The sequence below is a fragment of the Loxodonta africana genome, chromosome 1, assembly GCF_030014295.1.
Source record: "Loxodonta africana isolate mLoxAfr1 chromosome 1, mLoxAfr1.hap2, whole genome shotgun sequence".
NCBI lineage: Eukaryota > Metazoa > Chordata > Mammalia > Proboscidea > Elephantidae > Loxodonta > Loxodonta africana.
The window spans coordinates 228344714-228357549 of NC_087342.1; the positions used below are offsets into that span (position 1 = coordinate 228344714).

The following is a 12836-nucleotide window of genomic DNA, read 5'->3' on the forward strand; positions in this document are numbered from 1 at the left end:
GATGCCTTGATTGTAGCCCTCTGAGACCTGTGCCAGACTTCTGACCTACACAACTGTAAGATAAGAAGTTTGCATTATTAAAGCCACTGTGATTATTGTGACTTTTACAACAGCTGTAGGAAGCTCATACGCCATCCATCACCTCTCCCAGCTACCCTGAGTCCTCTGAGGCAAGTTGGTGGAGTGGATACGACAGTGGCCTCCCAGTCTTTTTCCAGGGGACCTCCAGGCCATTATTTCAAAAATAACTTGTTTGCTGAAGGTGTCTCCCACCCGCTTCTGTCAGCAAACTCTGCTTAGTCTTCAGGACTTAGGTTCTGGCTGCTTTTGGCTCCCCAATACCTCATCAGTCTCCTCTACAACCTATAGTCTCATCATAAACCCATATAAGGTCTATGATTTCGTAACTATCTTCAAGTTTCTCTGCTACCACCACCCCCCCAAAAAATCAGTTACACAAATTCATGTGGGCATTTGGGGGAAAAGTAGTTCATTAAGGTAGTCCTTAACCTTTTCCAGGCCACTAGCCCCTTTAACTTGGAGCCTTGGTGGTGCAGTGGTCAGCAGTTTGAATCCACTTGTCACTCCGAGGGACAAAGATGTGGCGGTCTGCTCCTGTAAAGATTTACAGCTTGGAAACCCAATGGGGCAGTTCTACGCTGTCCTATAGGGTCACTGTTAGTCGAAATTGACTTGACAGCAGTGAATTAGACTTTTGGTTTCACCCCTTTGAGGAGGTTCCTGGGTGGTGCAAACTGCTAAGGGCTCGACTACCAATCAAAAGGTTGGTGGTACAGATCTACCCAAAGGTGCCTCAGAAGACAGACCTTGAAAGCCCTACAGAGCAGTTGTTCTCTGCACACATGAGGTCACTGTGAGTCAGAATGGATTTGACAACAACCAATGACAACAGTTCCTTTGAGATTCTGATGAAATCTCTGGATCCTACCCCCATAAAATACACATCCAACTTTAGGGATTATACAGATTGAATAAGCCATAGGAAACTCCTTCTCCATCCATCACCTTTCTCAGCAGTCCTAAGTTCTCTGAGGCAGGTCGGTGGAGTAGGTTAGAGTTTCACAGAAACCACAGAAGCTCTGGTGGCTTCCTGGGCTTTCCCCCGTCCCTGCAGTTAAGAGCCCTTGTATTAGATTGACTCACATTACGGCCGAGTCACTCCTTCCTAGTGAATCTCCCTAATAGTATTTGCCAGGTCTCAAAGCCATATATTTTTGAATTGTTGGGTCTCCAGCTGTACTGGCAGTGGGCCTTTCTCTTTAAATCACATCTCACCACCAGTCCTGCCTGTTATTATTTTTAGCTGCCATTGAGTTGGCAGTCGATTCATGGCGACCCCATGCACAACAGAACAAAATGGTTCCCAGTCCTGTGCCAACCCCGTAATTGGTCATGGATCAGACTGTTGTGATCCACTGAGCTTTCACGGACTGATTTTCAGAAGGAGATCGCTAGGCCTTTCTTCCTAGTCAGTCTTAGTCTGGAAACTCCGTTGAAACCTGCCCGCATCCTAGCGGCGTGTGAGCCTCCACTGACAGACGGGTGGCGGCGACGCGTGAAATGCGTTGCCCGGAAATTGAAGCTGGGTCTCCTGCATTGAAGAGGAGAATTCTGCCACTGAACCACCACTGCCCTAGAGAAATGAAAAAGGGGGAACTCTGGCCTTCCAGTCTGTTCCCCTCTCTGCCCTACTAGCTGTGTGTCCTGAGCCACAGCTTGGCCAGACCTGTCAGGTGAGGGATGGTAGATTTCCCTGGCTGACTTGGGGTGACAGCCCTCCCGGGTCAGCCAGAGAAGAAGGGGGCTGGAACACAGGACCACGAGGTCCCCAGTGAGGACAGCTCTGGTGTGCCAGTGCCAACCCCCGGGCTGAGGTCTGAGGAGGGCTGCAGAGGGAGGGTGGGACTCCAGACTGACTTTATTCTGCAGAGCAAGTTGGGACAGACCCGTGTGGATGAGTACAAGTGCACTTTACGGGATGAACGACAGAAACGTGGAAGTCAGGTCATCCTGGAGAATGTGGGAGGGTGGGAACTTTTGAGCTGGGGTGTGCCAGGAGGGGTATCAGCTAAAACTAGGTTCATGTCCTGAAAAGTGCCTGTCCATGCTTTCTGCACTTGTCTTCTTACTCTTCTAGCTGGTCCACACTGCCTTTTTAAGGCACACATCCATGGAGACAGCAGGAAGTGAACCCGAAAGGTTCCATGTGGTCTTGGGCAGGGTCAGATTACCCAATGAGCAAGTTACGCACGGGCCCAATCGTACCTTCCCGCCAGCCTGCAGTGCACAGTTTCCCCTGTCCCCCACCACAGCAAATGGTTCACCACAGATTAGCAGGTAAATACAATCAAGCCCGTGTGTACCTTGCTCAGTGTAAACAGCTACGTACTGTGCTTCCTGGCTAATCCACCTCTGCTCATGGGGCTTAGTGTGTGACGCTTCCTTACAGATTCCCCTTTCTCTGACTCCACGGTCTGTTTTCTGTCATTACTTTTTCTTTTTTGGAGGTCATTTATGGGATGTATATGTTTTGATATTACAACAAGGTTTTAGGCACATTTTCTCAACAAATATTCAGTGTGAATATCACATATAGCATCTAAAATGGGTGGTTACTTCCAGAGAACAAATATTCGTTCTTATAGCACGATTAATTTAAGCTAGATGTAGTGGTGGCACAAACAGTTAAGCATTTGACTACTAACAAAAAGGTTGGAGGTTCGATCCTACCCAGAGGCACCTCAGAAGAAAGGCCTGGCATTCTGCTTCCAAAAGGTCACAACCATGAAAACCCTATGGAACAGCTCTACTCTGCAATACATGGGGCCGCCATGAGCCAGAAACAACTTGACGACAATTTTTTTTTTTAATTTTAAGTAGGGCTAGGGTTGCTATGGGAACCCTGGTAGCGCCATGGTTAAGAGCTTGGCTGCTAACCAAAAGGTCAGCAGTTGGAATCCACCAGCTGCTCCTTGGAAATCCTGTGTTCTACTCTGTCCCTTAGGGTCGCTATGAGTCAGAATAGACTGGTCGGCAACGGGTTTGGCTTTTTTAGACCCTATTAGATTATGTTGTATTGCACGGGGCAAATCTCCTCAAAAGGCCTCTTTGGAGTGTTAAAAAGGAAAGATGTCAATCTGAGGACTAAAGTGCTCCTGACTCAAGATACATGCAAAAGCTGGATAATGAATAAGGAAGACCGGAGAAGAATTGGTGGCCTTTGAATTAAGGTGTTGGCAAAAAATTTTGAATATACCATGGACTGCCAAAAGAATGAACAAATCTGTCTTGGAAGAAGCACAGCCAGAATGTTTCTTAGAAACAAGAATGGGGAGACTTCGTCTCATGTACTTCGAACATGTTACTAGGAGGGACTAGTCCCTGGAGAAGGACATCATGCTTGGTAGATTGGAGGGTCAGTGAAAAAGAGGAAGGCCCTCAATGAGATGGATTGACATAGTGGCTGCAACAGTGGGCTCAAACATAGCAACAGTTGTGAGGATGGCGCAGGACTGGGCAGTGTTTTGTTCTGTTGTGCATAGGGTCACTGAGTCGGAATCAACTTGACAGCACCTAACAAAACCTAACAGATTCTGTTATTTAAGGTGTTAATGACAGAATACATTTATTGCTATACAAAATATTTTTAGTATTTTGATAACTGTTATTAGGTGCCCATTTTGATAACTAGATTTCAGTAAAGTTGAATCTTATTTGTTTTTGTTGTTTTTTATCACAGTGTCATGGACTGAATTATGTCCCCCCAAAAATATGTGTATCGGCTGGGCTGGGCGATGATTCCCAGTATTGTGTGATATTCCTATATGTTGTAAATCCTGCCTCTGTGATGTTAATGAGGGAGGATGGGCCGCAGTTGTGTTAGTGAGGCAGGACTCAATCTACAGGATTGGATTGTGTCTTGAGGCAATCTCTTGAGATATAAAAGAGAGTAGCAAGCTGAGAGGGGGCGGGGAACACTTGCCAGGAGCAGAGCACATCCTTTGGACCCGGGGTTCCTGCGAAAAGAAGCCCCTAGTCTGGGAGAAGATTGATGAGAAGAACAACAGAGAGAGAAAGCCTTCTCCTGGAGCTGACACCCTGAATTTGGACTTTGAGCCTACTTTACTGTGAGAAAATAAACTTTGCTTTGGTAAAGCCATCCACTTGTAGCACTTCTGTTATAGCAGCACCAGATGACTAAGACAAATAGCTTTTTTTTTATTGTACTTTAGATGAAGATTTACATAGCAAATTCGTTTCTCATTAAACAATTAATACATGTATTGTTTTTTGACATCAGTTGCCAGCCCCACAACATGTTAACGCCCTCCCCTTCTCGACCTTGGGTTCCCCATTGCCAGCTTTCCTGTCCCCTCCTGTCTTCTTGCCCTTGTCCCTGGGCTTATGTGCCCATTTAGTCTCGTTTTGTTTTATGGGCCTATCTAATCTTTGGCTGAAGGGTGAACCTCAGGAGTAACTTCGGTACCGAGTTAAAAAGGTGTCCGGGGGCTATACTTTCGGGCTATAACAGCTTTATTGAGATATGATTCACGTATCATAAAATTTACCAATTTAAAATGTACAGTTCACAGTTTTTTAGTGTATTCATGGATTATGCTACCATCATCACAATCTAATTGTAGAAGATTTTTGTCGTTCCTAAAATAAACCTCATACCCATTAGCAGTTGCTCTCATTCCTACGGCCCCCCCCCCCCCGTTAACCTAATCACTAATCTACTTTCTGTCTGTATACATTTGCCTATTCTGTACACTTATATAAATGGAATCATACAACAGGTAGTCTTTTGTGACTGGCTTCTTTCACTTAGCATAATGTTTTCAAGGTTCATCCAGTGTTTGGTTCTATGCATTTAAAAACATTTTTAAAAAGCTGCTGTTGAATCTTTTCATACCCATGGCAGCCCTCCATCATGTGCATCAGAGTAGAACCGTGCTACATAGGATTTTCAGTGGCTGGTTTTGGGGAGGTACCTCTGGGTGGACTTGAACCTCCAGCCTTTTGGTTAGCAGCCAAGTGCATCATTATAAAGGTTAAGGACCTCCCTGCTTCCAATGGTTCTTCCCTCAGTCACTTTTGCTTTCTTCTTTGTCCTTGAACTAGACCATGTCTTTGCTTGGATCTGGACAATTACTGGCCCTGCTGATGCAGCCTGCCTTGGGATTAATTGGACTGAGCTTGGCCGGGGGTGGTGCGGGGAGGGGAGTCTGCAACTGGCCCCAACCCTGGTCACCTGGCCGCAAGTGCAGCCTTTGCTCAGAGCCTGGGTTAGCAGGTCCCGTGGAGGCGGTGGCACCGGAAGTTGCAGTCTCCCGTGGATAATATTTATGAAAGGATGCCCTCCAAATGGTTAACGATGACTCACTCCTGTCTATGAACAGATGGAGCGGGACTGCTTCACAGTGTGACAGAAAGCCGGGCCCAAGGAGTCTGCTCCCAGCTTGCAGCCAGAACCCCAGCGCCTCCAGGCCTTTCTGGGGCTTAGTCCTCTCGAGCCCCAGGAAGCTGTCGGTGCCTCCAGAGGGAGAGCAAACTTTTCTACCTCATTGCCGCCCTGTGATTTGCTGATCACAAAGCCTCCACTCATTTTCTTTGTGGGCCGAGCGAGCCATTGTCTTCTTCTTTTCTTTCCTGAGTGGGTGGGAGCTAGATTGGAGAGCTGCCGGGTAAATGAACCTCGCACAGGGGCCGCACGCTGACGGGCTTTGTGATATGCTTCTTTTCCAGCCCCGGAAGAAAAGGAGGTGATTAGAGGGCAGTATGGGAAGCTCACGGACGCCTATGGCTGCTTGGGCGAGCTCAGGCTGAAGTCTGGTAAGTAAGCGCCCTTCCTTCCGATGGAAAGGTTAGCTGTCCGCACGTGCACGGCCAGACTTCTGATGGTGGGCAGCAGCCTCTCCTGTTAGTTGGAAAGATTGTGGGGTTTAGGCATTTTATTTTAAGCTTTGTCATGTTTTAAAGTGTTTCTTTATATCATTGCACCTGCGTCTCAGTGCCGGGTTGACTCTCACCTGTCTGCGCAGGTGGAGGTGGAAACTCCCCTCATGTTTGCCCACCAGGGCTGAAGTTTTTCCCACGTCCGGTCTGGGGGGTGGTTTGTAGTATAAAAGGGACCTGTGCTCTAGAAGGTGTGCCAGCATGGGGGCAGGAGGACGGGACTAGAATGTATGGCCAAGGCTCAGGAGCCCTGGACTGCCTGGGTGCATCTTGGTTTTCTTCATTGCTATGCTTGTGTTATTTTATATTTCTTACCCATAATCCCACTTTTATTGGTTCTAAATGTTTCGTCTCATACTCTCATTTTTCTACTTGCTTTTTTAAAATTGTGGTTATAAATACGTATATATATATATATAAAACATTTGCCAATTCAGTTTTTGCATGCACACTTGGGTGACATTGATTACATTCATCAGGCTGTGCAGCTGTCACCACCGTCCGTTTCCAGATCATTCCACCACCCTTAATGGAAGCTCGGTGCCCCCTAAGCAGTGACTCCCCCTGGGCTCATCTTGAGGGAAGAGGAGGTGGGACTGGCAGTTGTTTGCAAGGAGATAAGACCCCACCCAGAGGATTTGAGTAAAACACGGACTCTGGGCAGGAGGGAAAGAATGGAAATTGCATTCAAAGAACGGGAAATTGAGTGTGACTTGGGAAGGGAGAGAAGTTAATCTGAAGAGGTGGGCATCCCTGCTCAGTGTGAGAGCTGAGGGGTGAGCTGGTCGCTGGCTGTAGGGGGCGGGGGCTGGTGCCTCTGGCTCTCCTGGACCTCAGGGGTGCCCAGAGTGCCCTTCTGGTTCTGCACCCACAGGCCAGGACACAGGGAACCCACCTGATTTATTTTGTCTCCCCCCCTACCCCCACCGCCCCAATGTCACCAGTGATCGCTGGCTGTGGAGTGCCTCAGTGATTTATGTGGCCAAGACCAGAGTATAGGGGACATTCCTTATTCTCAGCCCCATTGGTGGAAATGGGAATGGCTGTGAATTACCCAGATTCAGCCATGGGTGGCTCCACCTGGGCTCAGCATGGACCGCTCTGTATTCCTACAGCAGATGTTCTGACTTGCTAAGGGTTTTTGAAGCTGACAGAATAGCAGTTGTGTTTGCCACTATCTTTCTGGGTCTTTCTTTCAAGGAATGAGTTTTCCTGAACTATGATTATTAAAGTCATCATTTCCCAAGCGTGTTCAGAAAAAAACCACAGGGGCTGTGCAGCAAAATGCTTTCAGTAAATGTCTGTTTTGTGCCAAGTGCTAGAGATATACTTTCACTTCTTGAATCCTAAAAATAAGCTGATAGGATAATGTATCTTTATCTCCATTCTCCAGTAAAGAAAACAGGCTTGGAGAGTTACAGTATTTTGTCTAAAGTAGTAAGTTACAAGTAAGAAGCTTAGCAAGGAGCCCTGGTGGTGCAATGGTTAAGCACCCGGATGCTAACCCAAAGGTTGGTTGTTCGAACCCACCAGACCTGGTGATCTGTTCCTGTAAAGATTATAGCCTAGAAAACCCTATGGGGCAGTTCTACTCTGTCACATGGGGTCACTATGAGTCCGAATCAACTCCATGGCACATAGAACAACAAGAAGCTAAGATGGATTTGAACCTAGTTCTAGCTGCTTCCACACACTCATTTTTTCCATGAAAATGTGCCACCCCAAGGCCAGTGTCCACCTACTGGCCTCCAGAAACCTGTCCCTGCCCAGGAGTGAGAGACCACAGCCCCTGGTGGGGTGAGGGGTCGTGGCTTGGTGTGTGGCCTGGGTGCTGGCGAGTCCTGGCCGGTCCTCAGCCGTTGAATACCCCGGTTCCTGCCTGCCAGAGTCAGCATGCTGGGGTCGGGGGAATGAATTTGACTCCTGGAGTGCTGGGATTACCTGGCCTGTTCTCCACACACTTCTGAAAGTGCCCTGGGGCATCTGAAGGGTGGGGGCCAGGGCCTCTGAATTGAGTTCTCAAATGCCTTTTGGTGCCATCGAGGAGTGTTTGGCTTTAACTGAATATTCTTCCCACTGTAAGTCCCCGACCCAGAAAGCTGATGTGTTTTTCTTTTGCTTTTCCCTAACCTGTATTGAGGGTGTCGAGGTCAGGGCAGCCTGGAGTGAATCCAGCTTTTAGTTGCCACCAAGATGACCAGCCTGAGTGAGGGGTCAGCCTCCCTTTTGGCTTCTTTAGGAGGGGGGTCTCTGTAGAAAGAAAGAGGCTTCCCTCGGGCTCTCGACTTGAAACACATTGTTAAACTGCAATCCACCTAAGTGAGAATAGCCTTTTATGTTAGAAATTAAGAAACACGCACAAAAATTGCATAGAAGCTTTATCCCAGGAGAGCCCGAAGTCCCTCCTTCCTCCCTGAAATGGCAGCAGACATTTCCTGATGCATATATAAGACAGAACACAGAAAGCGAGAATATAGCAATAAGAAGAAACTTCCAATGATTATAGGGATTTAAAACCAAAAAACCTCTTGTCATCGAGTCAATTCCAACTCATAGCGGCTCCACAGGGCAGAGTAGAGCTGCCCATGGGATTTGCAAGGAGAGGCTGGTGGATTCGAAATGCCAACCATTTGTTTAGCAGCCTGAGCTTCTACCATCAGAGCTCCACAGGGATTTAACTCGTCTTTAACCTGAGCTTCCAAGGCCTCCCATTTCATAGCCTTAAGGAACTCGCCTCAAACCTCAGTCTCCAATGAATTGTGCTCTGCAGTTTTGCAGTGTGCAACCTGTGAGGCTATACACAGCAGCCCTGTAAACACTCCAGCGGGCAGCCCTCCTGGATTCTAGTTCCAGCTTCACAACTGGCTGACCTGCATTCATTTAATCTCTCTAGCTCTGTTTCTCCATCTGTAACTAGGAAAACTGCCTCATGGCTGTCTTCTAGAGTTCTTAAGAGATTCGCGGGGGTTGGGGTATGGTAGCCTAGAAGAGCATGGAGTGTTCCCCCGCACCACCAGGCAGGAGTGCCATGGCAGCTTGGTGGAGGGCGGCCTGGTGATGGTGGCAGTTCTGGGCCGATGGGGAGGGCCCTGTGGGATACTCAGTCCCACTCTCTACCGCCCCAGGAGCTCTGCTGTCTCCATTCCCTGTCTCAGGGAGGCAGGGAGGAGGTAAAGGGTGCTGAGTGGGGGTGGGAGGCTGGCCTGCGGGGGGTTCCTTTGGGGAGTGAGGTGAGGGGTAAAGGGCCAGGCCAAATGGCTTTGGCTCATTGACTCCTGGTGGGTGGCTCATGGACACAGGCTAACTGAGGGCTGGTTTCCATGGACAGTCGCTTCAGAGAGAAAACTCCCTGGAGAGGGAAATTTTACATCTTTAGTCTTGTCTTTCGAGATTCAGGGAATGAGATACTGTCTAGCAAGTCTTGAGATGAAATATTCTTCACCAGAATTAGAATAGTTTATTTAATATGTATACCCATAAAGTTTATAATGAAATGTGCAAAGGCCTGGAAATAGAAAACCAAACAGGAAGAACATGCTTGGCGTTTCTCAAGCTAAAAGAACTGAAGAAAAAATTCAAGCCTTGAGTTGCAATAGTGAAGGATTCTATGGGAAAATAGTAAACAATGCAGGAGGCATCAAAAGAAGATGGAAGGAATATACAGAGTCACTGTCCTGAAAAGAACTGGTCAACTATCAACCATTTCGAGAGTTAGCATATGGTCAGAACCAACGGCACGGAACGGAGAGGTCCAGGGTGCACTGAAGGCATTGGTGAAAAACAAGGCTCCAGGAATTGATGGAATACCAACTGAGATGTTTCAACAAACGGATGTAGCACTGGAAGTGCTCACTTGTCTATGGTGAGAAATTTGGAAGACAGCTACCTGGCCAACTGACAGGTAGAGATCCATATTTGTACCCATTCCAAAGAAAGGTGATCCAACCAAATGTGGAAATTATCGGACAATATCATTAATATCACGCACAAGTAAAATTTTGCTGAAGATCATTCAAAAGCAGCTGCAGCGGTATATCCACAGGGAACTGCCAGAAATTCAAGCCAGATTCAGAAGAGACTGTGGAACAAGGAATACCATTGCCAATGTCAGATGGACCATGGTTGAAAGCAGAGAATACCAGAAAGATGTTTACCTGTGTTTTATTAACTATAGAAAAGGCGTTCAATTGTGTAGATCATAACAAATTATAGATAACATTGTGAAGAATGGGAATTTCAGAACACTTAATTGTGCTCATGAGAAACCTGTACTTAGACCAAGAGGCAGTTGTTTGAACAGAACAAGGAAGTACTTCTGACTGGTTCAAAGTCGAAGAAGGTGTACATCAAGGTTGTATTCTTTCACCATACTTATTCAGTCTGTATGCTGAGCGAATAATCTAAGAAGCTGGACTATATGAAGAAGAATTTGGCATCAGGATTGGAGGAAGACTCATTAACAACCCTGCTTACTGAAAGTGAAGAGGACTTGAAACACTTACTGATGAAGATCAAAGACCACAGCCTTCAGTGTGGATTACACCTCAACATAAAGATAACAAAAGTCCTCACAACTGGACCAATAAACAACATCATGATAAATGGAGAAAAAATTGAAGTTGTCAATGCACTGCATTGGGCAAATGTGCTACAAAGGACCTCTTTAAAGTGTTAAAAAGCAAAGATGTTACCTTGAAGAATAAGGTGTGCCTGACCCAAGCCATGGTGTTTTCAATCACATCATATGCATGTGAAAGCTGGACAATGAATAGGAAGGCTGAAGAATTGATGCCTTTGAATTATGGTGTTGGCGAAGACTATTGACTATACACTGGACTGCCAGAAGAACGAACAAATCTGTCTTGAAAGAAGTACAGCGAGAATGCTCATTAGAAGGGGCGATGGCCAGACTTTGTCTCACATACTTTGGACATGTTATCGGGAGGGACCAGTACCTAAAGAAAGACATCATACTTGGCAGAGTAGAGGGTCAGTGAAAAAGTAGAAGACCCTCATCAAGATGGATTGACACAGTGGCTGCAACAATGGGCTCAAGCATAATGATTATGAGGATGGTGCAGGACCGGGCGGTGTTTCATTCTCTTGTACATAGGGTCGCAATGAGTTGGAACCGAGTCGACGGCACCTAACAACATACCCAGTGGTATGCTGGTGAATATTTAATATCTAGCTCTCCGGGGGGGGGGGGACCCCTGGTATGTGATGTTTTCCAATTTCCATGGTGTAAATACATCTACCATGGTGATTTCAAGCTACCAATGAGGAGTTGGGAAAAAGGACACCCAATCGGCTCCCAGGAGCTAGTGTAAACTGGCTCCAGCACACCACTGCTTATCCCACGTTCATGTTCTAAAAGAAAAGGTGAAAGAGGTACTTGAGACCATGCCACGTGGGCACTAGTATCCAGAATTCTGAGACGGTTAGTGTGCGGAAGGCTCAGGGTCGTCTGGCCCAGAGTCCTCACTTCATGGGTGGAAAGCCTAGAGTTCAGGATTCAGTTTGCAGATTTAAGTGAGAGTGTCCCATGTGCCCCGGGGTTGAGATTGGGATGGACCTGGCTGGGGAGGTGAGCTCAGAGGCTGAGCAAACACTGGGGTGGGGAGGGGAGGGGGTGGTGCTAGCAAGGAGCAGAAGCAAGGGGCTAGCGCTGTCGCTACATAGATGGAGCATTGTATCCACATGTGACTGATTGTGATCCCAGCAGCCAGCCCTTACAGCCCGTTGACAAATGGCCACAGCAAGATAAGACATAAATCTCATTCCTGCAGGGTCCAGGGACACTGGGCAGCTTTGACTGGGAGTTGGGTTTTGCAGGCAGCCCTGCTGGGGGTAGAATCCCCAGGTGACAGGGAGGTCGTTGCATTCCCTTACTCCACCCTGCTTATTCAGGCTGTGGGCAAGGGTGCCTGGACTCAGCCTTCTGCTGTCTGGAGGGCATGTGTATGTGTCTGTCCTTCTGGTTCTAGGGTGTCTTTTGGCCTTCTGACCCATGGCTTGCCCTCCCTCTCCCCACATCTGACGCTGGCCAGCTCCTTCTGACCCATGCCTGGTCTTGCTTTGGCCTGAGCACTAGAAGCAGAGTGTTAAAGCTGGAAGGACATGGGGGCTGTCTGGTGCACCCTTTCCTGAGTTCCAGGGAAAGTAGGAGACTTCCCTGAGGTTCCTGAGGTCATGGGGCAGCGCAGAAACCAGAGCCCTGGTCTCCTGATGCCAAGGAGAACTGACCTCCTGGGGCCGCTGTAACAAAGCACCACACTCTGGCTGGCTTATAAGAACAGAAGTGTATTCTCTCACAGTCTGGAGGCTAGAAGTCCATTTCAGGATGCTGGCAGGGCCATGCTGTCTCTGAAGGCTCTAGGAGATCCTTCCTTGCCTCTTCCAGCTTCTGGTGGCCCCTAGTGGTTTTTGGCGCTCGTCGGCTCATAGATGCATCATCACTCTAGTCTCAGCCTCCATATTCCTTGTGTCTGTCTCTCTTCTCCTCTTTTATAAGGACATTGCTTATTTTGGATTAGTCCCTGGGTGATGCAAATGGTTAAATACTTGGCTACTAACCGAAAGGTTGGTGGTTCGAACCCACCCAGAGCTACCTTGGAAGAAAGGCCTGGTGATCTACTTCTGAAAATCATCCACCGAAAACCTGATGGAGCCCAGCTCCACTCTGACACGCATGGGGTCTCTATGAGTTGAAATTGACTTGATGGCAACTGTTTTTTAGTACAGGTTTAGGACCCCCCCACCACTCCAGTATGACCGCATGTTAACTGATGACATCTTCAAAGACCTTATTTCTGGACAAGGTCACATTTACAGGTACCAGGGGTTAGAGCTTCAAC

The 12836-nt window shown here is 47.6% G+C and overlaps 1 protein-coding gene across 5 annotated transcripts in view; it reads left to right on the plus strand.

Moving 5' to 3' along the window:
* SYNJ2 (synaptojanin 2) overlaps positions 1-12836 on the plus strand; it is a 136518-nt gene that overhangs the window by 32823 nt on the left and 90859 nt on the right. For all 5 annotated transcript variants that reach the window (XM_064292722.1, XM_064292725.1, XM_064292734.1 and 2 more), the window contains exon 2: positions 5770-5856. In XM_064292722.1, coding sequence (XP_064148792.1) covers positions 5770-5856 — 87 coding nt within the window. The remainder of the gene's footprint in view (positions 1-5769; positions 5857-12836) is intronic.